General features: G+C 36.4%; 2 protein-coding genes and 1 long non-coding RNA gene across 6 annotated transcripts; 1 reads left to right on the top strand and 2 right to left on the bottom strand.

Annotated features, from left to right (window-relative positions):
• Positions 1-1337: 1337 nt before the first annotated feature.
• LOC148583432 (uncharacterized) lies at positions 1338-4337 on the bottom strand. The gene is made up of 3 exons (XR_015909339.1): positions 4221-4337; positions 2630-2802; positions 1338-2254 (listed from the first exon to the last, which is right to left on the bottom strand). It is a non-coding gene; the product is annotated as an uncharacterized LOC148583432 (long non-coding RNA).
• Positions 4338-4654: 317 nt separating this feature from the next.
• LOC132191458 (uncharacterized) lies at positions 4655-11674 on the bottom strand. 4 transcript variants are annotated; one of them, XM_088511149.1, is made up of 5 exons: positions 9096-11674; positions 6152-6303; positions 5626-5756; positions 5049-5509; positions 4655-4968 (listed from the first exon to the last, which is right to left on the bottom strand). In XM_088511149.1, the coding sequence occupies exons 1-4, from the start codon at positions 11650-11652 to the stop codon at positions 5377-5379; spliced, it is 2973 nt and encodes a 990-aa protein (XP_088367275.1). In that variant the 5' UTR covers positions 11653-11674; the 3' UTR covers positions 4655-4968; positions 5049-5376. The 4 variants fall into 4 exon arrangements, with proteins under 4 accessions (XP_088367275.1, XP_088367276.1, XP_088367274.1 ...); XM_088511150.1 differs by lacking the exons at positions 4655-4968; positions 5049-5509 and having other exon boundaries at positions 5638-5746; XM_088511148.1 differs by lacking the exons at positions 4655-4968; positions 5049-5509; positions 5626-5756; positions 6152-6303 and adding an exon at positions 6918-7676.
• A 12186-nt stretch (positions 11675-23860) lies between these two features.
• Positions 23861-24511, top strand: LOC148583431 (uncharacterized). Its single transcript, XM_088511418.1, has one exon. The coding sequence runs from the start codon at positions 23861-23863 to the stop codon at positions 24509-24511; it is 651 nt and encodes a 216-aa protein (XP_088367544.1).
• Positions 24512-24606: the final 95 nt, after the last annotated feature.

Genomic DNA, 24606 nt, shown 5'->3' with positions numbered 1-24606 from the left:
GGCCGGCATTGTTTGTGCTGGTTGACGGTGGGTCTAGGTAGGAAGAATAGGAAAAGTTTATTCTAAAAGATTTTTTGTTTTAATGCAGGTCTCGGTGAGAATAAATTAGGTGTTCCTGCTTTTTTTTTTGTTATGGTATTTCACATTGATTTGTCATGCTCTTATTGGAGGGTACAAATGTCTTGATTTGTGCCAAGACCTTATAGAAGTTATTCTCTTATATATTTTCAAAGTTTTTGGCTGGCAACGTTCTTATCCTAATTTTGGTTCATGTAAAATTTAAATCTTGTTTTTTTTTTTCTTAAAAAAAATTTATTTCCTAATAATTAAGTCGTTTAAATTTGGTTTCAATTACACCTCCCTAACCTTTTCACAAAGGTTTACGGTGTACGACTGAAATGTAGTGGTGGAGCCAGACATTTCATATTAGAGGTGCCGCTAAAATTTTTTTGGTGTCCTAAAATTGGTAATTCACACAATATATGCTTCAAAAAAAAAAATCTATAAAAATTCATCAACATGTGCTCAAATTGATATATTAGATATGTAACATGTTAGCACTATATCAAAAAGACAGAAATTACAAAAAAAAAAAAAAAAAGAGTAAATAGTGTCTAGAAATGCACTTTACGGTCTCTTAGAAGTACAAAATCATCGAGTATATCCATTTCGATTTAGATGCCTATGGGTTTTTCCATTTCTGGATAACCAAACTCCATAGATAATTGGTAGGTAAAAAGATTTTTTTTTTTTTTTTTCTTTTAATTTTGCGGTGGGAATTTTATTTTATTTTATTTTTATTTTTATAATCTTTGGGGGAGCCATGAGTGTTGTGGCTCCGCCACTGCTGGAATGGATGGCATAAAACATAGGATGCACAAAATGCACTTTACGGTTGTTTCTGATACATATGGAATAAGCATTCAATGAAATTTTTGTTTTATGTTTTCGTCAACATCAACTCAATAAGCGTCATCCACAAGAATTTGTTGCAATTTGCAAACCAAACATATATATATATATATATACACTCCAAAAAAAAAAAAAAAAAACATATATATATACACCACACCCCCTTCATTACATAGACTCTTTGTGTACAAATTAGTTTTTTTTTTCTTCAAAATTAAAACTAATAAAATCTTTTCTATTATCTATGCCACAAAAATATCAAATAGATTAGTCATATTGTTTCTTGAGAATAATATATTAATAATCTTGAATATAAGAGTTTGATTAATAATTTTGTATCTCAAAAAACCAGAAGAAGTAATTTTTATACTCACTATTTCATATTTAATATAACAATTATTATTTTAAATTCAAAAAAGACCCACTTAACTTTTTTACTTTACATCTCAATTTTCTGTGGCATCAAGGTTTGAAAAAGGTTTAAGATACTTAAGATGTTGATTTTCATATTCGGTTTTGGTTTAATGAGTTTGAGAGAGTCACTTAAATCATTTTTGTGGATCTGTGCAAGCTGTAGTTACAAGTTCACTCTTGCCCACACATTTCTCTTGCTTAATTCGGGCCTTTTTCAATTCAACCTCCAAAATTTTAACTACCTAAAACCTCAAATACCTTATAATTTTGTTTGCCATAAAAGCTGGGTTTATCTTGCCAAGGACGACCTGATTACCAACGGTTCAGTTCAATTCATTCAAAAGAATTAAGGGACTCCCGAAAGGCCTAACTATCAACAAACCCACAAGAAGGGCCACCCGCCAAATTGCTAGGAAGGCCGACAACCAATGGTTGAAAGGCCTAAAAGGCCAACAACCTAAATCTAGAGCCTAAAGGGCACGAAGGCTTGTGGCCCAAATAGTTCAATAGGGTTATGAACGCACCCTTGCCAAAATAGCACATTTAGCAATTGATGGGAGACCCTGTCGGCCCAGCCAAACGGCTGCTCACGCCATGCCCTCTCCTCTAACAAATTTAAGGAAGAATCTCCACATTAGTAATGAACTACTGGTTGGAATTCCTAAAACCCTAGAGGGGAGGGTGACCCACCACGACCTATATAAGAAGCAGAAGAAAACTAGTTCAGGTACGCCTAATTGACCATATCCTTACTCTACTAAAATTTCCTCTTACCTCTCAAAATTGACTTGAACGCCAAAGTGGTATCACTGGATCCATTGCCAGCAAACCCTCTAACCTCTTTTTTTCTTTGCAAATTCTCCTCCTTGTTGGCGGTGTGCAATCCTTGGCTAGAAACTCATTGACCTTATCCCCTACTTGGATTGAGCTACAACAAGGAATTTTTTTCGAATTAGAGATTCATATTTATTACATGCTGGTAAATCAAGAGTTAAAAATCATATAATTTTCCAACTGTAAAATTCATATCATCATGTCATATCATTGTATAAAAATGTTCATGACATCATATAAAATGCACAGTTTATAACAAATATTCATGCTCGAAAATCTTGGTTTAAAAGTTCACGTGAGAATTTATTCGCCAAGCTTGAAAAATTCCTCGAGGTAAGAAGAAAAAGAGTACCAAAAGACCAGTTTGTACGGATACCGAGGATGATGACGATAAATATGTAGAGAAGGGCTCAATCAAAAAATCAAACAAATTGTCTGTACAACTAGGGTTTTCGGAAAATGGTTTTACCTTCTCCTCCTGCATTGCTCTTGCTTTTCCTTTCTCAGCCAATCTCTATCTCTAGTTCTACTAGTAGATCTCAGACGCCCTCAAAGACCCCACGACCTTGTCATTTTTTTTGTGTATATATATATATATACATACTAGTAGGGATGGCACCTACAATGCACGTGCTTGGTTCTCTGTATTATGGATCAAGTGTTAATTAACATTAAAAATTCAAATTCAAAACCATATATAAAATAAAAAGTGTTTATAACAGTTAATATCTAAATTCCTGCACAAATACATATTTAATTTTTTTAACAACTGAATGGATAACATAGCATTACAAAAGTATTACAAAAGTGAGTAAATATAAGGTTCAAAAAAAGATAAAAGTTAATTCAAATGGCACACACATTGTAACACAAAAGAGAGCATACGTTATTGTTTTTTATTTACTAATATTGGAAGACAAATTAAAACACTCTTAAAGAATAAAAATGTATGTGCTTGTCTTCCTTATTTGCCATTGTTTGATACCAACAATAGTTTCAAAAAACATCACTTTTCAATCTACTAATAGTTAAGAGGATAAATTCATACATCTTCATTTGGTGCGTCATGAAGAAAAGTAACATTGAATCTATGGCTTAGTCCTCCACGAGATATAAAGCAACTCAGCTTTTAGCCGGATAATGAATTTCTGCTCGAAAGAAAGCTTTGCAATGCTTTCTATATTGGCAATGCCATCCTATTTCAAGTAGAGTTAATACATGGGATTTTGTATTAGGGTGAACATTGATCAACCAAAAAAGAGGAAACAAACAAAAGAAAACATGACTCAATTGTGTTTAGATCACACCCAAGCCATCAATTTGAAAAGGAGAAAAAAACAATTACATATATGCACGCTGTTACACTTGAACATATATAATTGAATAATGTTGTACTCATGCAATTGAGCAACCATATGTTGGAAAATGCAAATACAGGATAGATTTGTTTAATGCTATACATGCTAATATTTGGGATAATTTATGTTATTCTGAAGTATTGAAGAAAGCTACTCAAGCTAGTAAACGAAACACTACGAATAACTATCTTTAGCTGTTTCTACTGTTTGTTTGTTCCTATTTGAATTTGATTGTTTTCTTTTTAGCTACGCTGATTGTGTAAGTTGTAGTGTAAGCTGTAGCACTCCTTATCGTACCCATTAACCAAATTCATCAATTAAAAAAATTAACAAAAGCAAAAGTTATTTCCAAATATCTTCCTAAGATAGGTAGTGTAATAAATCATTATGTTGTTTGAAGTGAGCTAGTTGAACCTTGATAATTAATTCAGACCTTACTACATACCACAACAAATAATCTAAGGAGAAACAGATTATGAGCTTTTGATGCAAGAGCATGGCAATTTCTTTTCCCACCTAAAGCTCAAAAGAGTGTATAATGTGCAGTTTTTGCTCTTTAGTAGAAGGCGATAAATCTATAGCATATTGTTTAAGCATGTAAAGCTTCATTCCTTCTCTCCTATTTAAACATATACACAACTTATACTCATGCAATTGAGTAACTAAAATGGTTCAAGGAACCTTAGTTATTTTATTTTATACCTCAGTTGTTTCCAAGTTTCCAACATGAATTTTGTTGGCAAGCATCCTAAGATTTTTTCAGCATCATCTCCAAATGAGGCCACTAATGAACCACTAATATCATGTAGCACAACTTCCACCTGACAACTAAAACAAAAAGATGAAATAAATGGACAATTAAGGGAGAGTGATCTTAAAAGGTGAAAGTGTTCAATATTTTCGTTCCATGTTTATAAGTTAAAGAATGGTTCCATAAAACATAACGTGGTTGTGCATGGGGGCATTGATGTTTGATACACATCATAATCTTATTGCAGTCTAAAGCACACAAGTTACGCACGACTTGATGTTTAACCTCATAAATACAACTGACACAAGAAACAAAACACAAGCTCCTGCTTTCACAAAACACAGAAAAATCATATATTTTATCAACCCTCCTTATGCTCAAGAAAGGATAAAATGCACAATTTCATTTCATTATTAAAAACATAAAAACACTACATCTGCAAATTGAATATCTCCTCTTAAGTAAACTGCAATAACCTAAATGAATCTTGTCCATAAAGCCCGCAAAAAAGAAATTGAATTGAATATCTCCTCTTAAGTTTGCATAAATCAGCTTTTTCAGGTTGCTGTTACCAGAGTAAACTTGTAACCTCAGGACCCGATAACTAAGCCCCACTCCTTCAGCCCATTCATGCAATGTTGATTCACGGCCGAAATGAGATTGAAGCCTACTCTTCACTTCCTCTAATTTCATTAAATCCTGCACACAATTCCAAGTTAAGACCCTTTATAAGCCAAAAATCCCCTACTGTGAAGAATAGACATAATTTAGTAATATACCTGTACTCGAGCAATCAATTCAGACTCTTCTTCAGCAGTCAAAAGTCGTTTTGTTTCAGGACCCCACAAGAACAACCGAAGGGGATCATTTGGATCAAAACCTTCACTAATCTTTCTTTTTTACATCTACATTTCTAGAACTGTTAATCTCATAAACTGGAGCTATTGGCTTTGGCACCCTTCTCTTCTTAGATCGCCTCTCAAGAAGCCGTGTTGACCTTACTCTTTTCCCCTCCTCAAGTGGTAAGTTCACCAAACTTCTAGACCCCATAACGAACAAAAGATTTAGGTGTTAGTCCCCAAATAAATTAACTTTTAAGTGTTAGATTTAGGTGTTAGAGGCTGACAAAGCTTTCTTAGCAAGGGCCACTACGTTATCCATAGGCTTCTCCATATCAGTGGTAACAGGCTGCATAGTCAAGGGGGAGGATGTATCTTTTCCTGTTTGCAAGGATGGAAACCTGCAACACAGAATTTCCACATAAAACTCTATAAGGATGCAGTTCAGGATGAAAATCCAACCAAAACAAATCAACGAAAGTAGCAGAACTGATTCAACTTAAGAGTTCGACTCAACTTCCAATTGCCATAAACCAGGCCAGGAAGCAACTGGCGCTCAAAGTCCTGCACCAATTGGTAAGAGTTTCCAGGGTTTTTGTCTTCATGGACTGAGGCCTCAATTTCTATCTGCCTTCTCTCTGAAATTGCCTTTAATAGAACAGACAGAAGAGGATAATTGGTAATATATTTAAATCGGAATTTCTAGAGGTTTATATTGAACGAAACTATTCATCACAGTAGTTTAAATTTTATCAAAAAAAAGAAAATATGTTTGAAGCATGAAAAAAACATTGATCAACAGGAATTCCACAACAACGCTAGGATGGTCAATAGGCGGCTGATTCCAAACAATGAGGGAGGGGAAAGAAACTTTCGGATGAAGTGTTATTCAATATAAACATAAAAATAGAACCAGTTGCTCAGTCAAAGAGATAGAAGTAGACAAAAATTGACAGTTAATGTATTAAAAATCAATTGACAACCCTCATATATTTTAAGTAAACCAATTTATATGACATAATTATACACAGCAAGAGGCTAACCCAGGAAGTTGCATCTTTCTTAAATACGTGCGATGGAGGCCCAGTTTCATCACGCTGCTCTTGTAATAGAACTGAAGTATGACACCGTCGTGCTGTAGAAGAGCTTAGCATAGAGGTAACAGCAGGAGCTGCTTGCTCGTGAAGCATCAAAACTGCATAATCAAGAGCACAAACACTTATGACACATGAAAGCTCAAACACACAGAAAAAAAAAAAAAAAAAAAAAAAAAAAAAAAAAAAAAATATTAACTCTGGGCAACCCAAAGGATTTTCTCATTTATTTGTTTGTGGGTTCAAAGAGTGGAAGGTAAACAATTAAGCTTAAACATTTGCAGGAAGAGAAACTTGGAAACTCACTCACTAATAAAAACAAGTCTATCTATAGAGCCAGCAATACGTTAAATTAGACAAACTTCTTAAATGAACAAGTACTATAACAGAATTCAACGAGCACACGCAAATTCATTGCAGAATTCAATTGAATGGACAAAATATCAAACTTTAACAGCACGACTAAACTTCTTCCTACTGAATCTAAATTCACCACTGCATTACATTTTATAGTCATCCTGAATGAAGACATCACAACAAAAGTAACGGGGTCTTGTGCTATCAAATTCACATTACTAATAATATTCATTATAAGACAGAGCACATTAAGATAACAACATTTGGAACAATCCCGATTCTAAAAGAAAAAGGGTGATGACTACTATCATTCACTGTAATTTTTGAAAGAAATAAAAGCTGACCTGAAGTAGAAGAAGAAGAAGAGGAGGAAAGACAATTTCTGAGGTGGGTTCCTAGAAGAAACGACGACGTTGATGGAGAATATTCCTCACTGCTTGATTTGCTTTACCATTTACATTGTATAAATAAACTGTACAAGGTAAGAGATATAGTTTTTTTTTAAAAAATTTTTTTTTTTTTTATAACTACATTGAAAGAAGAAAAACTACAAGAAACAAATAGAAGAGAGGGATCTTTCCCACTAACAAGGGGTATAGACAGGTAAGAGATATTGTTAATTCTAGAACACTTCGAAATGCAAATACAAAATTCAAATATCATTAATCTTTGATCTCTTCAATCTCTCCAAACTTTTTGGTTGTTGATAGAGTTGAGGTTGAGGATGACGTAGACTCCTTTGTGTCTGAGAGTTCTGCTTCAATATGAACAAATGAAGACGGGGATGATTGTTCGTTCAATGACCGGTAAGGAATCTCCGAGAGCATCTCCACCACCACTCTCATTGTCGGGCGTTTAACACTTTTTTCTTGGACACATAACAGTGCAACAAAGAGCAACTGCATCGCTTCATCTTTGGGCACCGGTTTTAGGCTTGGATGAACGATGTCCATGACCTCTTCCTTGCAACACTTTGTTACCCTTTTGGTCCACTGTACAATATCGTCGCCTTCGCAGAAATCACCCACTGGACGGCGGCCTGTGAGAAGCTCTAGGAGGACAACTCCAAAGCTATACACATCGCTTTTCTCATCAACCTTCAAAGTATATGTATATTCTGAAATATGTGATGACCACGATATTAATATACAACACAAAGTATATGCATTTTTTGGTAAGTGCATTCCTTCTCGATGCCGGTGCCAAACACAAAGTATATGCATATTCTAGGAAAGTCAATTATCACACTTTTAGAGAATCAATGAGTAAAGAAAACAATTAGGGTTAAGACAAAAAGAGATTCAACATGTTTAAAGTGAATCCAAAGAGGCCAAGAGAGAAAAATGCAAGTGGGGAGCCTTCCACATTAGTCAAACCCAGTTTGCTTACACTAACAATACAAAAACAGTGGTGGTTGTGTGGGCAGGGGCGTGTAAATTGATGGAAACCTAAACCTACTTGGTTAAAGGGCTGTACGTTTGGGTGAAATATTATAACTTTTTTTGGGTAGGATAGACCACAAAACTCCTCCCAGGATGGGAGAACACAAATTCACAAATATTGCTCAAAGCACTTGGTACCGTGCATTGGAGTTTCCACACTCAATAGCTGCTGGTGGTACATAACCATCTAACTTTGAGGCCATTTGTTAAAATGAAAAGTTTAGACTCATTGAGCAAACTCGGGGCTTTACAAAGAATGCCATGATAAGTGATTACATTGAATTCCAAGCAATTATGATGAGGCCCAGAGAAATGTGGAAAAAGGGAAAAAAGAAAAGTTAAGTGTTATTTCACACTTTTTTTTTTTTTTTTTTTTTTTTTTGAGAATATTATTTCACACATTTTATGCATTCTATTACGCATATCTTTCATAAATATGATATTTAATTGCCATATTTGTTAATTCTATTTTTAAATTAATAATCTGAATGAAAAGTGTACACAATATATGGATATAAAAATAAGATTTTCCATAAAAACTAATATATTTAAGGTCCTCTCTCCCTAATTGAATTTAAATTTGGTGTTTGCATTTTTGACACATATGTTAGTCGTGTAGGTGCCTGTCCTTACAATTATTGATGTGATTTTCTAATGATGTTGAAATTTAGTGACCCATGTTGGGCCACTACCCTATGATGGACCATGCAAGGACAATCAAACAAGGGGATCAAGATCCCTTGTTATTAGGTTGTTCGAATGATAAAGAAATTCAGGTAGCCAGGACAAAGGGTTGCGGACTACCTACTTCGGATAGTCTAAGATGAGGGATGAGGGACTTACCCTCTGCTCAAATAGGTGGATCCTGCAACACCCCTCTCTTAAACGGTCAGAATTTCTGTATTATTTGGACAGCCTAATAAGAGGGGATTTCAATCTACAACAAGGCCACAAATTTTGGTTGTTTGACAATTCACAAATTACTAATTTCACTAACAAAGTAACTACCAACCAACCATCCTAACTCAATATAACACTACATAAAAATAGAGACGTTCATATACAGCTAGAATAGAGCAAAAAGTGGCACATACCAGGTGCAATGTAGCCGTAGGATCCTGCAATTGCTGGCATGCACTCTGATTTGCAGTTGTTGATCAAGAACTTGGAGAGCCCAAAATCGGCAAGTTGTGCTTCGAATCTGGAGTCTAACAAAATGTTGTTGGACTTGACATCCCGGTGAATGATCAATGGCAAACAATCATGGTGAAGGTAGCATAGGCCTCTGGCTACTTCAATGGCAACTTTGTACCTCAATTTCCAATCCAAGACTACAGATTTTTTGCCGTGCAGTGCCTCACTTAAGTTCCCATTTCTCATGTACTCATAAACAAGGAGATTTGTCTCCTTGTTTGAACAAAATGCTAGGAGTCTCACAATATTCCGATGCCTAATTTTGCCAAGTGTTTGAATTTCAGCTTGAAAGCCATGGTCAGGGCTGTCTGAGCCAAAACCAAGAAGCTTTTTGACTGCAATTTCAACCCCATCCGGCATTTTGCCATAGTAGACAATCCCAGCTCCCCCTCTTCCAATCACATTGTCATCTTTCACACATTTGAGGATGTGAGAGACCTTGAATTCGAGCTTTTGGAATGCAGTCATTTTCCATGAATCCAGACGCTTTCTTTTCAATAACTCAACCATGATTATGGCAGCAGCAACAGCAAACACTAAAAAGGCTATCAAAATGTTAACAATGACGATTAACTTGAAATGTGCAGGGTCACTTTTGTATCCCCCTTTGCCTGGGGTGAAATCACAAGAATTGTTAAGTAGAGCACTACAAAGATTAGGATTACCTGCAAAGTAGGAGGCCTTAAACCAATAGAATTGGCTGAATTCCGGTAGCTTACTGGAGAGATTATTGAAGGAAAAATCAGCAATTACGAGGTTTTGTATGGCGCCAATTGATGTGGGTATTGTTTGGTTCAAGTAGTTTCTAGAAAAATTTAAATAAGTTAATAACCGGATGTTGGAAATTTCTGGTGGGATTGAGCCAGAGAGGTTGTTATGGCTTAGGTCAAGATATGTCAAATGATACAAATTTCCAATCTCAGGTGGGATTGAGCCGGAGAGTGAATTTCGACTCAAATCAAGCATTACAATTTTAAGGTGTTCTCCTATAGAAGATGGGATTGGACCTGAGAAATGGTTTCCACCAAGCAAAAGGAATTTGATAAAAGAGAAATTTGAAAATGAATGAGGTAAAGGACCGGACAAGCGATTGTTTGATAAGTCAAGTTGGTCTAACTTTACCAGCTCTGATGAACTATTGGCATTCTCTGGCAAGGTTCCCGATTGGTAGTTGTTCTGCAACTCTAGTACATTTAGCTTAGGCAAGTATAGGAATCCATTTGGGATGCTACCATTCAAGTAGTTGTCCCTCAAACTCACTATGGTGAGACTTGAACATGTCCCTAGTCCTTCAGGAATTGGCCCAGAGAGGAAGTTTTTAAAGAGATTCAGTTTTCTAAGTTTATTTGAAAAACACAAGTTCCGAGGGATTGTACCAGTGAGCTTATTTGAGAACAATTCGAGAAACTGAAGTTTTCCGTTTTGTCCCATATTCTCAGGAATCATGCCAGTGAAGTTGTTTCGGGGTAGCTGAAGGGTTTCCAAATTTGGAAAGTTTGCGAGGCAATCTGGAATAAACCCATGCAGATTGTTTGAGGACAGTTCTAGGTGCTTGAGTTGCTTGAGATTGCAGAACTCAAATGGAATTTCACCAGTAAATGCATTGAAGGAAAGTGCAAGATGCACCAGGTTTGTCAAGTTGCCTAATTGCTTTGGAATTGGGCCACCCAATTTACAAAAGTACAAAGTCATTTGAGCTAGATTCACCAAGTTACCAAATTCCTTTGGGATCCCACCTTCAAAATTGTTAAAATCCAAGCGAATGTTTCTTAGGTTAGTGAGATTGCCCAACTCGTAGGGAATTTTTCCATTCAGATCATTTGACACAAGCGAAAGATACTCCAAACCAACCAGATTTGCATAGATTTCTGGGATTCTACCAAAGAAATGATTGTTACCAAGATCCAAGAACTTGAGCTTCTTCAAGGTCATAATCCCAAGTGGAAGAAAGGCAGTGAACTTGTTGTCAAAGGCACTAAACACTTCTAAGTTGGCAATGCTAGAGTAATTCCAATCCAAGCTACCATAAAAGTGGTTGGATGAGATGTTTAGCCATCGAAGACTGCTCAAATTTGCAATCTCAAGGGTACCTATGAACTGATTACTAGCAAGAGAAATGTTAGTAAGCTGGTCAAGTTTTGAAATTTGAGGTGACACAAAGCCGCTCAGATTCAACCCTGTTAAGTCCACTGAAACAACACGTCTACTGGAGCATTGAATTCTAGCCCAGGAACAAACTGTGCTAGGACTCGAATAATTCCAAGTATTTAGAATGGAGTTGGAGAATTCTCCTTTTTTAAGTGTGACTAAGGCATGAAAATCACTATCTAAAGAAGAAGCAAAACAAGTACTAAGAAGAGAGACAAGTGACAAAACAATGAAAGGCACCATATTAGCAAGTGGAATCAAACATCTTTTTCTTTGTTTGAAAGGGAGTCGTTTAAATGGCGTGGCCATGGCAAAATGCTATTGGCGGCAATAAATACCTCAAGCAGCCCCTTTCTCTGAAACCTGAAGAAAAGTAGTGCCCTTGATTGTTATGGAGTCCACCAAAATTGAAGAGTCACAAACCTCAATAGGTTCTTCAATCCTACTTAGTCCAAACCCATCTGTATCCCGCCAAGGAAGAGCGACAACACAGGAAAGAAAGCTGAAACAAAAAAGAAACTGTCAAAATCCAAGTCTAAAGTTGAAGAAATAGAGTACTATCTGTGAAAGCACTGATCTCCACAACCACAACAAAAATATAACATATGACCAAAGGGAGACTATAACCCACAAAACCCAATAGAAAATACAAGGAAATAACGTAATAAAACAGAAAAGCAAAGACAAGAAATGCCAACAGAAAAGGCGAGAAAACAAGGGGAAAAGCAACAGAAAAGGCAAAAGATTTTCCTATGATTCCTTAGAAACTAAACAAAAAGTTATTCCCCTAAACTAAAACAGGGTGATTCTAATACATCAAACAAATCAGTTCTTCATTTTCTTTCTAAAAAAAAGTGTAGCAGAAAAAGAGGTATATTAAAAAAGAATGAAACACAAGCCATTGACTTTTAGTTCCTCAACAAAAGATTTTACTCTGATTTCTTTTTTTTTTTTTTTTTGATAAGTGATTTTACTCTGATTTCTCAACAACCAAACAAGAAAAATAACAGATCTACCACCTCTTCCGGTGGGCCCCAGTCGCTAAACCTACCTCTGCATCCACCTCTGCCGTCTTGTTCGCCCCTAAAAATGCCACTGCCACTCAGATGTCGCATTGTTCACCGATTGAGTTGAGTTTTAAAGAAACCATAAGAAGCAACTGCCCACATAGTATTACAGGTACCTCACACGGTTCTGGAGGGAGATGAATGAGGGAGGGGTGGGGGGGGAGGGGGGGAAAGGAAATAGAAACGATGCAAGCTGTTTTTGGGAGGGAGAAGAAGTGTTGTTCAGGACTTGGGCAGCAAATGAACAAAGCTACCTGTGAGCTTGCTTAAACTCGACTCAATAAAGCTCGGCTCGTGCGCGACTTTATTATTAAATGAGCCGTTCCTATGCATGAAACTATACTCGATTATTAAACGATATATAACCATATAAACTCGGCTTGCTCGTTTCAAGTTTGTGAACATACTCGTACAAGGGCTCGACTCGCTTATTAGTGCGACTCATATATTTATATATTTACATATTAATTTATATATATATATATATATATATATATATATAAATTAATAAAAATAACTTATATAGTATATAATTTAATAATAAAAGTTGATTATATTGCCATATCTTAAATGATCTAACCATTAAGTATCTAATGCTAGTTGAATCAACAATTTGAATTGTTAATCATATGATTGAACGAAAACTTTTTTTTTTTGATAAGTATGATTGAATGAAAACTTATTATACTTAATCGTATCATTAATAAAATTTGTTTATTTTGTTCTCTTGATTTTTATTTTTTTTTTTACTTATTACAAAATTTAAATAATCCAATACAAGTTGAGCTCAGACAAGGTACCCACCCTAGCGAGCCAAGCTTGGACACGAAATGGGGCTCGTGTCAAGCTTGAGCTCGATAATAAATGCAACAAGCCAAACTTGAGAAAGCAAGCGGATCTTAATCTAGGGTTTACAACCCTACCTGTTCCAGCTTTTATGTGATTGCCAATTCTCACCAAAATAAATCAGTTTTTCATGCGGCACCCATGAACCAACCTTTGCGACTAACAATGGGTCGCCACCTCCGCCTAGTCCACTTTTGGTGACAACCTAAAAGCCACCACTAGAGCTCATCATTGGTGACCCGTATAGGGCCGCCATCACTGAACACAGCGAAATACCACACGCCGCACGCAGCAGCAGCGGTAGCCACTCCGCATCATGCGGGGTTTTCCCGTTCCCACTACCATCGAACAGCCAACCCTTATGGTCAGATGGGCATGTCGCAATGGTTCATGAGATTCACGACACGACTATACAACCAGCCACCATCGGAACGGCCAAACGAGGAACCCACTATGGTGCCGAGTAACCGGCATTAAACCAGTGCATGCCGGTGGTCTCTATGCAGGTGGCCAGAGATTCAGCCACCCACCGTGGTGCCTGCTCTCTCATTAGTGGGCCTCACGATTTTTTTGTTTCTCGAAGAAAAAAAAGTACTCAAAATGTCCCCATGAGTTTACCGCTGGTTCAACCAAAAATATAAAAAGACCACAGATGAAAACACATTAAACACAGGAAATTTATTACAACCACGAAGAAACAAAAATATTAACTCTAAAACCAATTGTTAGAATAATTTGATAATAGATACTTTTTTTTCTTCGTAGTATGTATAGAACAAGTATGAGAACATACCTCTATAAATCTTGATATAACCTTCTAATATTTGATAGATGCCCTAAAATAAATAAGAAAATATTGTTTGGGTCTGTAGGTAAAGAGTTTTGTGATATAATGCAGAATAAGATTTATAATTTTTTGAAGTAATTCTATAAGTCACTCTTGTATTCCTCTTTTGTCACTCCATGAAAGAGATGGCTTTTAAAATCATTATTTGACCAAAATTCAATAATGATCAATTACAAGCCAATCATTTTTAGAGTGACTTTTAGCATTACTCAATTTTTTGTGAGAGAAAAGTAAATAATATTCTTTGGTAACAATCCATTTTTAATCGATAAAATCACTCCCACTGTTTTACTTAATATTATTTGGTAACAATCCATTTTTAATCGATAAAATCACTCCCATTGTTTTACTTAAGGGTGTAAATTTGGTTCTAGTTAGCAGTTATTGGCTAAAATCGCTAACCAGAACCAAGGTAGCCAGTTGGTCAATTTTAAAAACCAGCTATCGGTTACCTGATTATGTAATAACCGCCAGTTACTGGTTGGTAGCCAATTATCCGGACCGGTAACAGGGTTTTTTAAATAATTGGTATTTTGAGCATATTTTGTGTATTAGACCTACTTTTTTGGCTAATTTAGCAATTTTTATAAAAAACAATTATAACTTTTTGGCCCAATAAGCTAGGCTTTGTTGTGTTTGTTCCAAAAAAAAAAAAAAAAAAAAAAAAAACCTAAACTAGATGATGTCGTTTTATACATATATACTCAGTTATCGGTTATAATCAGGTGTATAAATACTAAAACTGGTAACCAGACCGGTAAGTCTGATTTCCGGTTATTTCCAACCGCTTTTAAAAATGGCTAGCCGGTTATCGGTTGATGGCAAGTTCTAACCGGCAGGATTTAACCCTTTCAAAATACAAAAAAAATGCTCTCCGATTCACTTGGAAGTTCAAGGGTAATGCATGAGGTGTTAAATTAGTAGTTATCCGTCATTATCTTTCATTTAACAAAGTCCTACCTAAAGTCCTGAAAGGACACCCTAGTTCATCCAAACAAATTTTTATCCATTTCAAATAAAAATCAAGGATGACGAAGACTGTAAGCAACAAAAGAATTAATAATTGACGTTTCAGACATGTTACCCAGATCAAATTAAATATTACTAATCTTACGGAATATGATTATTTTCATTTCAAATGAAATATAAGGTACCCATTTCATTAAAATAATAATAATAATAATTATTATTATAACAGAATTTAAAATTTTTGTATTTAACTGTATAAATAATTTCACATTATTTTATGATAATATTAAGCTCGTATCCTCCATAGTGAATGAATGAATTTACTATTGAATTTGTGTGAGGTTTACATGAGTTCACAAATCTAATGGTTGATCTATTAAATTTGTAGGATTAGATGAAAATAATATATATATATTGACACAAATCATTTTTCTAATATTAACACTTCTTTTAAATCTACTTGAGAGCATCACTTTTTTCGGGAATTCATCCCAACCAGCTAAAACATAAATAAATTGAATGTCTTGTGAGCACATTTGTGGTGATCTTTCCCTTTCGGTTGCAATATCTACGTTTATTTTCCAAATGTACTCTCACCCTAATATGTGTTAGTTCTATTGCACCTAAACAATTCTCTATATATAAAAACAAAATATAAGTACATAATATTATAGTTGTATGACATAAACATAGCAAAAAGTGCATTATAATATACCTTAAACCATTTCCATCTGTCATTTGTAGAATTTTTTGGAATTGGCTTTGATTTCTTAAGAAAAACACCACAAAACAACCATGATCTGCCACCACTCGAAACCCAACAACAACCAAACTCCAAACGAATAAAGACTTAAGGAAGTAAATATCAAAGACCCATTCACTCGTAAGCTTTCGCATCGCAATGCACCATGAAACGAACAATCAATACAAATCAAACAAAAAAAATTTATACAAGGAAATGTTTTTGTCAAAACCCTTTCACACTTAGATCAAAATATGTTCTAAATATATTTTACTTTTGCTTTCATAATTTTCCCCATTCTATTTCATAATTTGTCCTGCATAACTCACCTCTTGATGCATTGACGTACTTACTAGAAATCAACCAAATGTTCAGCCGCATCAATACACACATGCTAACCTAGCTAGAATCAGCCAAACAACCTTTTTGGACTCATCTCTTAGGAAAAAAAAGAACTAATTTTCTAGTTCCATAGTTTTTTTGCAAAATTCTAGTTCTTTTGGGTCCTCCAGAAAACCCAACTGGACCTATTCCAACTAATTTCTTATAACTTGACCCAAAAATAATGTTAAATGGGCTATTGGACTAATCTTTACTTAATTAAAAAGTCCATTTGACTTTAAAACTAATTAAGCCCACTTGTCTATTGAGAATGGATCAAAATACCTTTATAAAATGTTCTTAGTTTGTTATTATCAGAGTTTCCTGAATCTAATATTTTCTTTAATTTACTAAATTGTGGAGTAAAACTTGTAGGTCTCTTAGTCATTTGATTCGGAATTAACTTATTAACAACATATTATCAACCGGTTATGCTTTGGTGTAATTAGGGATTGTGACTTTTTGTTTTTCCTAATCAAATTGGAAAAGAATTATAGGCGATCAAAATAACAAAAAGGAGTATGCTCCCTTACAACAAATCCAAACAAAAATAAAAAAAATAACAATGTAAGTAAACAAGCCATAGTAGAAAATGGGCAAAACAAATGATCTGTCCTCTTCAAGGGACCCGATAAAGTGGTTTCTAAAGCAAAAAGAAGACATGAAGAGTCACAAACCTCAATAGGTTCTTCAATCCTACTTAGGCCAAACCCATCTGTATCCCGCCAAGGAAGAGTGACAACACGTGATAGAAAGCTGAAACAAAAAAGGAACTGTCAAAATCCAAGTCTAAAGTTGAAGAAATGGAGTACTATCTGTGAAAGCACTGATCTCCACAACCACAACAAAAATACAAGGAAATAACGTAAGAAAACAGAAAAGCAACAACAAGAAATGCCAACAGAAAAAGCAAGAAAACAAGGGGAAAAGCAACAAAAAAAGCCAATAATCAACAGCTACTATGAATTTGTCAGCCTAATCGTGTGTGTTCACTTTTTCGTTCATGAAACTAGGAAATTGAAAAGAGAAAAGCATATAAATACCTCACTAAAAATTGGGTTGGAGAAAAAGGAATTACTTCTTGGTATCGTTGCAGGCAAACAATGATGAAGGAGATGAGGAGTGATCAAAATTATTGATAAGTAGCCCTTGTCAATTGCTCCTAAAAGACATATGTCAAAGAGGATATGAAAAGGTAGAAATGAGCAATCATGATTCATCCCACCGCTAAGAGAATCCAATGAAAAAGTCACATGCTAAAAAACAGCCCAACAAGATAATTTAATAAAGAACAAGAAGGAATTCTTTCACTCTGAGGAGCAGGGAGAAGACAATATTGTTCTTTGTGGAATTTGTCAGAGCTGTTTTATTCCTGCTCCGCTTGGCCGTGTCAAATGAAATTTTCTCTTTGTTCCTTTAGAATCTGATTCAGATCCCCCCACATCAGAGCTTGATGTTTTCTAGCTTTGCAATTTTTTTTTTTTTTTTTTTTTTCCATTTGTGTCCATCTTTTTCTTATGATTAGGGGTTTCTTTGGTATACTTGCATCCCTCTGAGCTTTTAACGAAAATGATTTACTTATAAAAAAATCTGATTCAGATCACTATAGGGTTCATTCATAATCACATTTGTTAAAATAGTTAATCATCTCTCAACCCACCAGCTTGATACTGAGTTTTGGAGCAGGGTTTCCTGCTTCTTACTGGGATCTAATAGGAGTTATTTCTATAAAACATTTTCAAGTTTTGGAGTTAGAAGCTGCTAATATTGTACCAAGAATTCTAAATAGCTTTCTCGTCCACAGCACTTGCAAAATATTTTCCATCCAGCATTAAATATTGCAAAGTTTTTTATTTCTTTACTTGGACTCCTAGATGGATAAGGGCCAGATTTTCAAAGTTATTACTGGCACAACAGCATCAGAATTTTAGTTATGAACAGAGCCTAAACTACATGCTTTCAACTGTTTGCAAATTTTCAATCCAGAGGAGGTGCCTGACCTCGATAAGAGAATTTTTGATTGTTCAACCAAGCCTTAAAAGATAAATATTAGAACAGATCCTCATATTTCGAAGGTCCTCTGTATTGTTGAATAGGTTTTGAATCTACCCCAACGACCACCAGGTGCAACAGAAACCTTTTGTCCTAGTTGTGATAGAAGAGACAGATATTTGAGCTGGCATTCAACTATCTATCAAACCCTACTTCAATTTACATGACATAGAATGAAATCATGGTTTAAATACACTTCCATTTTTCTTCAATTTTTTCATATATCTCTTCCTAAGATTCCTACACCTCAATTTCATTAACACTGATATTTCTCCATTGAGCTCTGGCTCAAATGACACTTCCTCCCCGCAAAGAATGGGATTGAGGGTGAAGCGATGGTTCAAGACCCATGGGTGCATGCGTAACTTATCAATGAAAAAACGCTCATATTTCTCTCAAAATCTCACATAAGATGTGTAACCCACCTAAACAACAACACTACCACCACCAACAACAATAAATTTGGGACACACTCAAGTTGCCTTGCTTCGCACAGAGTTGGGTCCTTCATAATTGAATCCCAGACCCCAATTCCAAAACTGTACTTTTCTTAACTGAATTCAAATTCACTAAACCCCAAATCCAAAACAATAACAAAATAGCCAAGCAAAAATTTTCTTTCAAATTCCATATAATTGAAAACTCAAATCAACACCTATTTCACCTCAACGGATTCTCCCTCAGCTCGCTTGAACCAGGCGTCTTCTTTCCCAATCTCCTCTACCCTTCTCTTCCTCCCCACCTCCTTCGCCACAGGATCTTCAACTTCCGCCACCACCTCCGCCGCCGCCACACCATTCCCGTTCACATACTTCACGAAGCTCCCATTCTCACTCTCGGACACACCCACACCGCCATTCGAGTACACGCCATACCTCGAACTCGAACCACCAGCAGCTCCATTCCCATTCAATTCCTTGATCACTCGCCTTTCCCTGTCTTCCACTGCCACACCTTCCTCATTCACAGCCCTAATTCGAGTCCGAACAGCAAGACTGTGCCTTCGACTTCTACACAAAGAATGCTTAGAGAAACAAAGCCAGCGCAGATACTAAATGGCCATTTGGACACCAATTGCATGCAAAATAATCAATCCCATTACCATTCATATGAAAAATCCAAGCAAGTAATATGATATAAACAGTTTCATTTACAAGAAGATGGCAGTACAAAAACAGAAATTCTTCAAAGAACAGAAATCTAAACCCTAAACACACAAAAATCTAAACCCTAAATCTAAACTCTAAATACACTAAAGCCCTATTATGTTCGAAATTCTTCAAAGCTCTATTCTTCAATGCTTCGAAATTTCACCATGAAATTCAAACCAAAAACTATTTTTCTAGGGCATGAACAAACACAGCCTCAACCAACGAAAAAAGAAATAAAAACCCTTACCCAATAACGTTCAAAAAACAGCAGCCAATAGTGTTCAAAAATCTGAACACACAGAAATCTAATACACTATTCTAGCAGGCAATAGTGTTCAAAAAGCCCTAGATTTTGCACGTGGAGGAGAGAGGGATTACTTACCGCCGGTGGAGGAGAGAGACAGCCTTCGGCTTCGCCGGAGTGAGAGAGACAGGAGCTTCGCCGGTGGCCGTAGAAGTCGCCGGAGTGAGAGACAGAGACGGAACCTTGCGCAGGAGTGAGAGAGACAGGAGCGACGTACGGACAGCTTCGCCGGTGGCCGAAGAACTCGCCGGAGGAGAAAGAGGATGAGCGCGGGAGGGAGGGCGAGAGACAGAGGATTTTTGGATTCTGAAAGGGGAAAAGACGATGTGTATGGTTTAAAATTCGTACTTTTAAAATATTTTTTAAAAAAATGATTAGTAGGGCAGAAATTGGTCCTAAGTTGAGTTTGTATCGTATCTTTAATATTTTCCTTTCTTTTTCTCAAATTTAGGGTTAAATTGTGAAAATGAAGATAACTGAGAGAAATAATAATAGCAATAATTATTATTATTATTTAATTTCTCTCAGTTATTAATAATAATAACTGAGAGAAATTAAAGGCCATTGGCCCTGTTCTAAAAAATTGGAGTGGGGCAGGGGCCGCAGGGACTCTCCCAATTCCTCCTTAAAAAAAAAAAAAAAAAAAAAAAATAGGTAATAAAAAAATAAAAAATAAAAACTACCCTTTTAGCCCTGTCCAAAAAAAAAAACTACCCATTTGCTTTCATCTTCATTAAATCTAGAGGGACATTTTCAGACATAGGTAAAATTCTTATCCTTTTCTTGTAAATTTCGTTATCTTGTGGGATTAGAAGCTAGAAATTGTGAGACTTTGTGTTGGGTTCAAAATTAGGGTTCATGCATGGAATTTTGGAGATTTTGCTATATTGTTGAAATCTCTAGTTTCTCTTTGAGTTTGTGTTCTACCCATTGACTTTCAAGTTTGAAATCATATTTTGACTAGGGAAATTTTTTTATTAGGTCCGAATTTAAGGGAATTTTAGTAAGAAGTTAAATTCTTAAAATTAACTTGGTGCTTTTGTGTGTAGTAGATTTCTATGCATGATTTAAACTCCAGGTTGTTAGATTAATGGGTTGAAAGCTTCAATTTCACAGTTGTTCATAGTATGGACATAAACCCTAATTTGTGTGGTATGAATTAAATTAGGGCTTTTGGTATGTGAATACTAGGATTGCTATTTGAATGAGTTAATTACATTTAAAGTGTTAATTAACCCTAGACTTTCATGAGTTAAATAGAAATTGATGCCTATGGGGTTTAGGTTCTAATACGTCATATTAGAATCATTTTGATTATTGTATGTGAATATGAGTATTATTTTCTAAAGTCTCCAAAATGATCATGTAAATTTATTTATAGATGATGGGAAAGTCAAATACAATACTTGACTTTTTCAAAAGATAAAATGAACAAAGTTCAAATGTCAATGTTGGTGATACATCATCGTCAACTTCTGATATCTCAATTTCTGAAAATTCTCTTAAAAGACTTCGGGGAGTTGATGGCATTAATGAATTTGATATTAGTTCATTAGAGTTTGATCTTGGATTGTGTCGTTACATATGAGAATATGATGTTAATCAACGATGTGTAAAATATCTTAAGGCAGGTCGCACATTTTGAGTACCAGTGATTAGAAAAAAAAGAAGGGGAAAAAAATTAAATAAATAAAGTACTAGTGATTAGAAAAAGAAGAAAAAAAAAAGTACCAATTCATTACACGATGAAAAAGAAAATCCTAATAACCAAAAAAAAAAAAAAAAAAATTGCTTTGGCCCCGTCCCATAAAACTTCCTGGATCCATCCTTGGGTTGTTGCAAACCATGCATTGCATAACCTCTTCCCCAACGTGGAGGCCTCAGTTGACGTGGCCCTTTTTTTTCGGACCACTTACCTATAATTATAAACCCCCACGACAGAAAACAATGCACCAAGGAGAAGGAGGGGCTTTAGGTTTAAGGCTGAATGGGTGGAGAAGAAGGAGTGCAGAATCTTTATATATATATATATATATATATATATATATGGAGGGTGAAGGAGAAAGAGCAGGGAACGTGGAAATCAGTGGAAAAAAAAAAATTGGAGGAAAGTAAAGGAGGTCTGCTGAAGTGGCAGAGGGTGCATGGCAGACAAATGGGGCAGAAAATCCAACAACTATTTCGTTACAAAACAAGACTGAGGCTGCGGATGTGTCTATTTTCCACAAGCTCCAAACGGATCGGACCTGGTCACGCTGCAAGATCATGAAGACCTCCATTGGCGGCAGAGAGCAAAAGAAGACTGGATGAGGTTTGGGGATCGCAACACAAAATTCTTCCACGCTTGTGCTAACCAAAAGTGCAAGGCCAGCTTGATCAACCGTATTACGGATGAGAGGGGGCAATTATAGGAGACACAGGTTCACATTGGGGAGCCTTTTGTCCGTTACTTCCAAGGCCTGTTTTCAGCTGAAGCTCCTAGACACATGCTGCAAGTGCTTGATGCCGTGGATTCACGTGTGACTCCTGCTATGCATGAGTACTTGTCGAGAGAGTTCATTGTGGGTGAAGTGGGGGCTAATCTAAATCAAATGTCACCCCTCAAAATGCCGGGATCGAATAGTTTTTTGCATGTTTTTTTTTTCAAAAAGATTGGGCAGCCATAGGTGTGGAGGTTAGCCGAGTTGTAATTCCTATTTTGAATAATGAGTGCACGAATAAAGAGCTTAATTTGACCTATATTGCTTTAATCCCAAAAGTTACAAACCCTACATATGTTACTGAGTTCCGAGTCTTCTGGCCCATTAGTCTATGCAATGTGTTTTATAAGCCTATTTCTACGACTCTTGCAAATAGACTAAAAATGGTGTTGCCTGATATAATATCCTCAAACCAAAGTGCCTTTATTCTAGGTCACTTAATCACGGACAATATTTTGGTAGCATATGAGACCCTCCATACCATGCACTCGAGAATATGGGGAAAAGTTGGGTATATGGCGATCAAGCTCGATATGAGCGAAGACTATGACAGGGTGGAATGAGGGTTTTTGGAAGCTGTTATGGATCGATTAGGGTTTGAACATAGGTGGACTCAGCTGATCATGATGTGTGTTAAGTCAGCTAGTTATGAGATCCTTGTCAATGTTACCCCCACGGTTGGATCCATCCCACTCGGGATATTCAACAAGGGGATCCTATCTCATCTTATCTCTTTTTGTTGTGTGCAGAAGCTCTTAGCTCTCTTTTGACTCAGGCGGACAACAATGGCGAACTCACAAGGGTTCCAACCTCCAAAAAGGGACCCGATTAGACCATTTGTTCTGTGCCGATGATAGCCTCTTGTTTTGCAAAGCTACTCCCCTACATTGGCGAAGAATGACGAAAATTCTACATGCTTATGAGATGGCTTCGGGTTAGTGTCTAAACCAAGCTAAGACATCAATTTTCTTCAGTAGCAATACCCCACAAGATACTCAGCAGGGAATATTGAGGGTCTTAGGGATTCCGGCCACTTAGTGATATCATAAGTATCTTGGCTTGCCAGCCCTTGTGAGAAAATCTCGTAACCAAGCTTTTAAGAGCATCAAGGATAGGGTATGGAGGCGACTGGAAGCTTAAATTTCTTTTGCAAGCTGGGAATGAGATTTTGTTGAAAGCTGTGATCCAAGCCATACCGACGTATAGTATGAGTATTTTCCTCCTTCCTAAGGGATTGTGTTCCGATATTAATTCCTTGATGCAAAAATTTTGGTGAGGGCATCAAGAGAATGAGTCTCGTATTCATTGAATGAGTTGGAATCAGATGGGGATGTCAAAAGATCGAGGGGGCATGGGCTTTAGAGACTTGGTGAGCTTCAATAGGGCTTTATTGGCGAAACAATTTTGCGGCTACTTAAGGCCCCCGCGAGCCTGACAGCTCGAATTATAAAGGCAAAGTATTATCCTAATGGTTCTTTTATGGAGGCAAAATTGGGTACAAAACCTTCATTTGCATGGAGAAGTATTCAAGGAGCTAGAGATCTTATTGAGGCTGGTTTAACGTGGGGGATTGGCAATGGTCAAAGTGTGAGCACATGGGGCGACAATTGGATCCCCAAACCATCAAGCTATAGGATCCATTCTCCTCCGAGAGTATTGGATCCGAAGAGTAAGGTGCATGAGCTTATTACTTGGGGAATGGTTTGGTGGGATTAGAAACTTTTGGCAAACCTTTTTCACGGCTGAGGAAATAGCAGCGATTAACACCATCCAAATCAGCCATGCAGACCAACCTGGCGATGCACTGGACAGGTGGAGGAGAGTGTCTTGTGGAAGACGATTTGGAGCTTACTTATTCCAAATGCAGTTAAAATTTTTTTTCTGGAGAGCATACCACAACCTACTACCTACAAAAGACAACTTGCTTAAGGGGAAGGTGGTGAAGGATCCTTTTTCCCCCATATGTGAGAGGGAACCCGAAACTGTTTTACATGCTATATGGGTCTGCCCAGCAGCTATGGATCTATGGAGGAGTAGTAAGAGTGCCTTCCAAAAATGTGTTATTGAGAGCAAGGACTTCATCCATGTTGCAGAGTATATGATGTCCAGGTGTGGAAAGGAAGATTTTGCTCTGTTTGTGCAAGTAGCCCGCCAAATATGGTTTCGTAGGAACAAGTGGGTCCACGAAGGAAGCTTTATTAAACCAAATGTCCTAATGCAAGAGACGTTTAAATCTGTGGCGGAATATCATCAGGTACATGAGCATATATCTCCTGGAAATATCGAGAACATCAGCAGACAAGGAAATAGATGGACGGCTCATACCTAGGGATGGTATAAGGCAAACTGGGATGTGGCTATTAATAAAACTTTTGGAAGGGTGGGGATAGGCGTCGTTGTTAGGGAGGAGAGGGGATGGGTAGT

Source organism: Corylus avellana, chromosome 10 (genome assembly GCF_965113065.1).
Source record: "Corylus avellana chromosome 10, dhCorAvel1.hap1.2, whole genome shotgun sequence".
Taxonomy (NCBI): domain Eukaryota; kingdom Viridiplantae; phylum Streptophyta; class Magnoliopsida; order Fagales; family Betulaceae; genus Corylus; species Corylus avellana.
The sequence above is the reverse complement of the archived record's forward strand: the minus strand, read 5'-3'. Positions and strand labels throughout refer to the sequence as shown.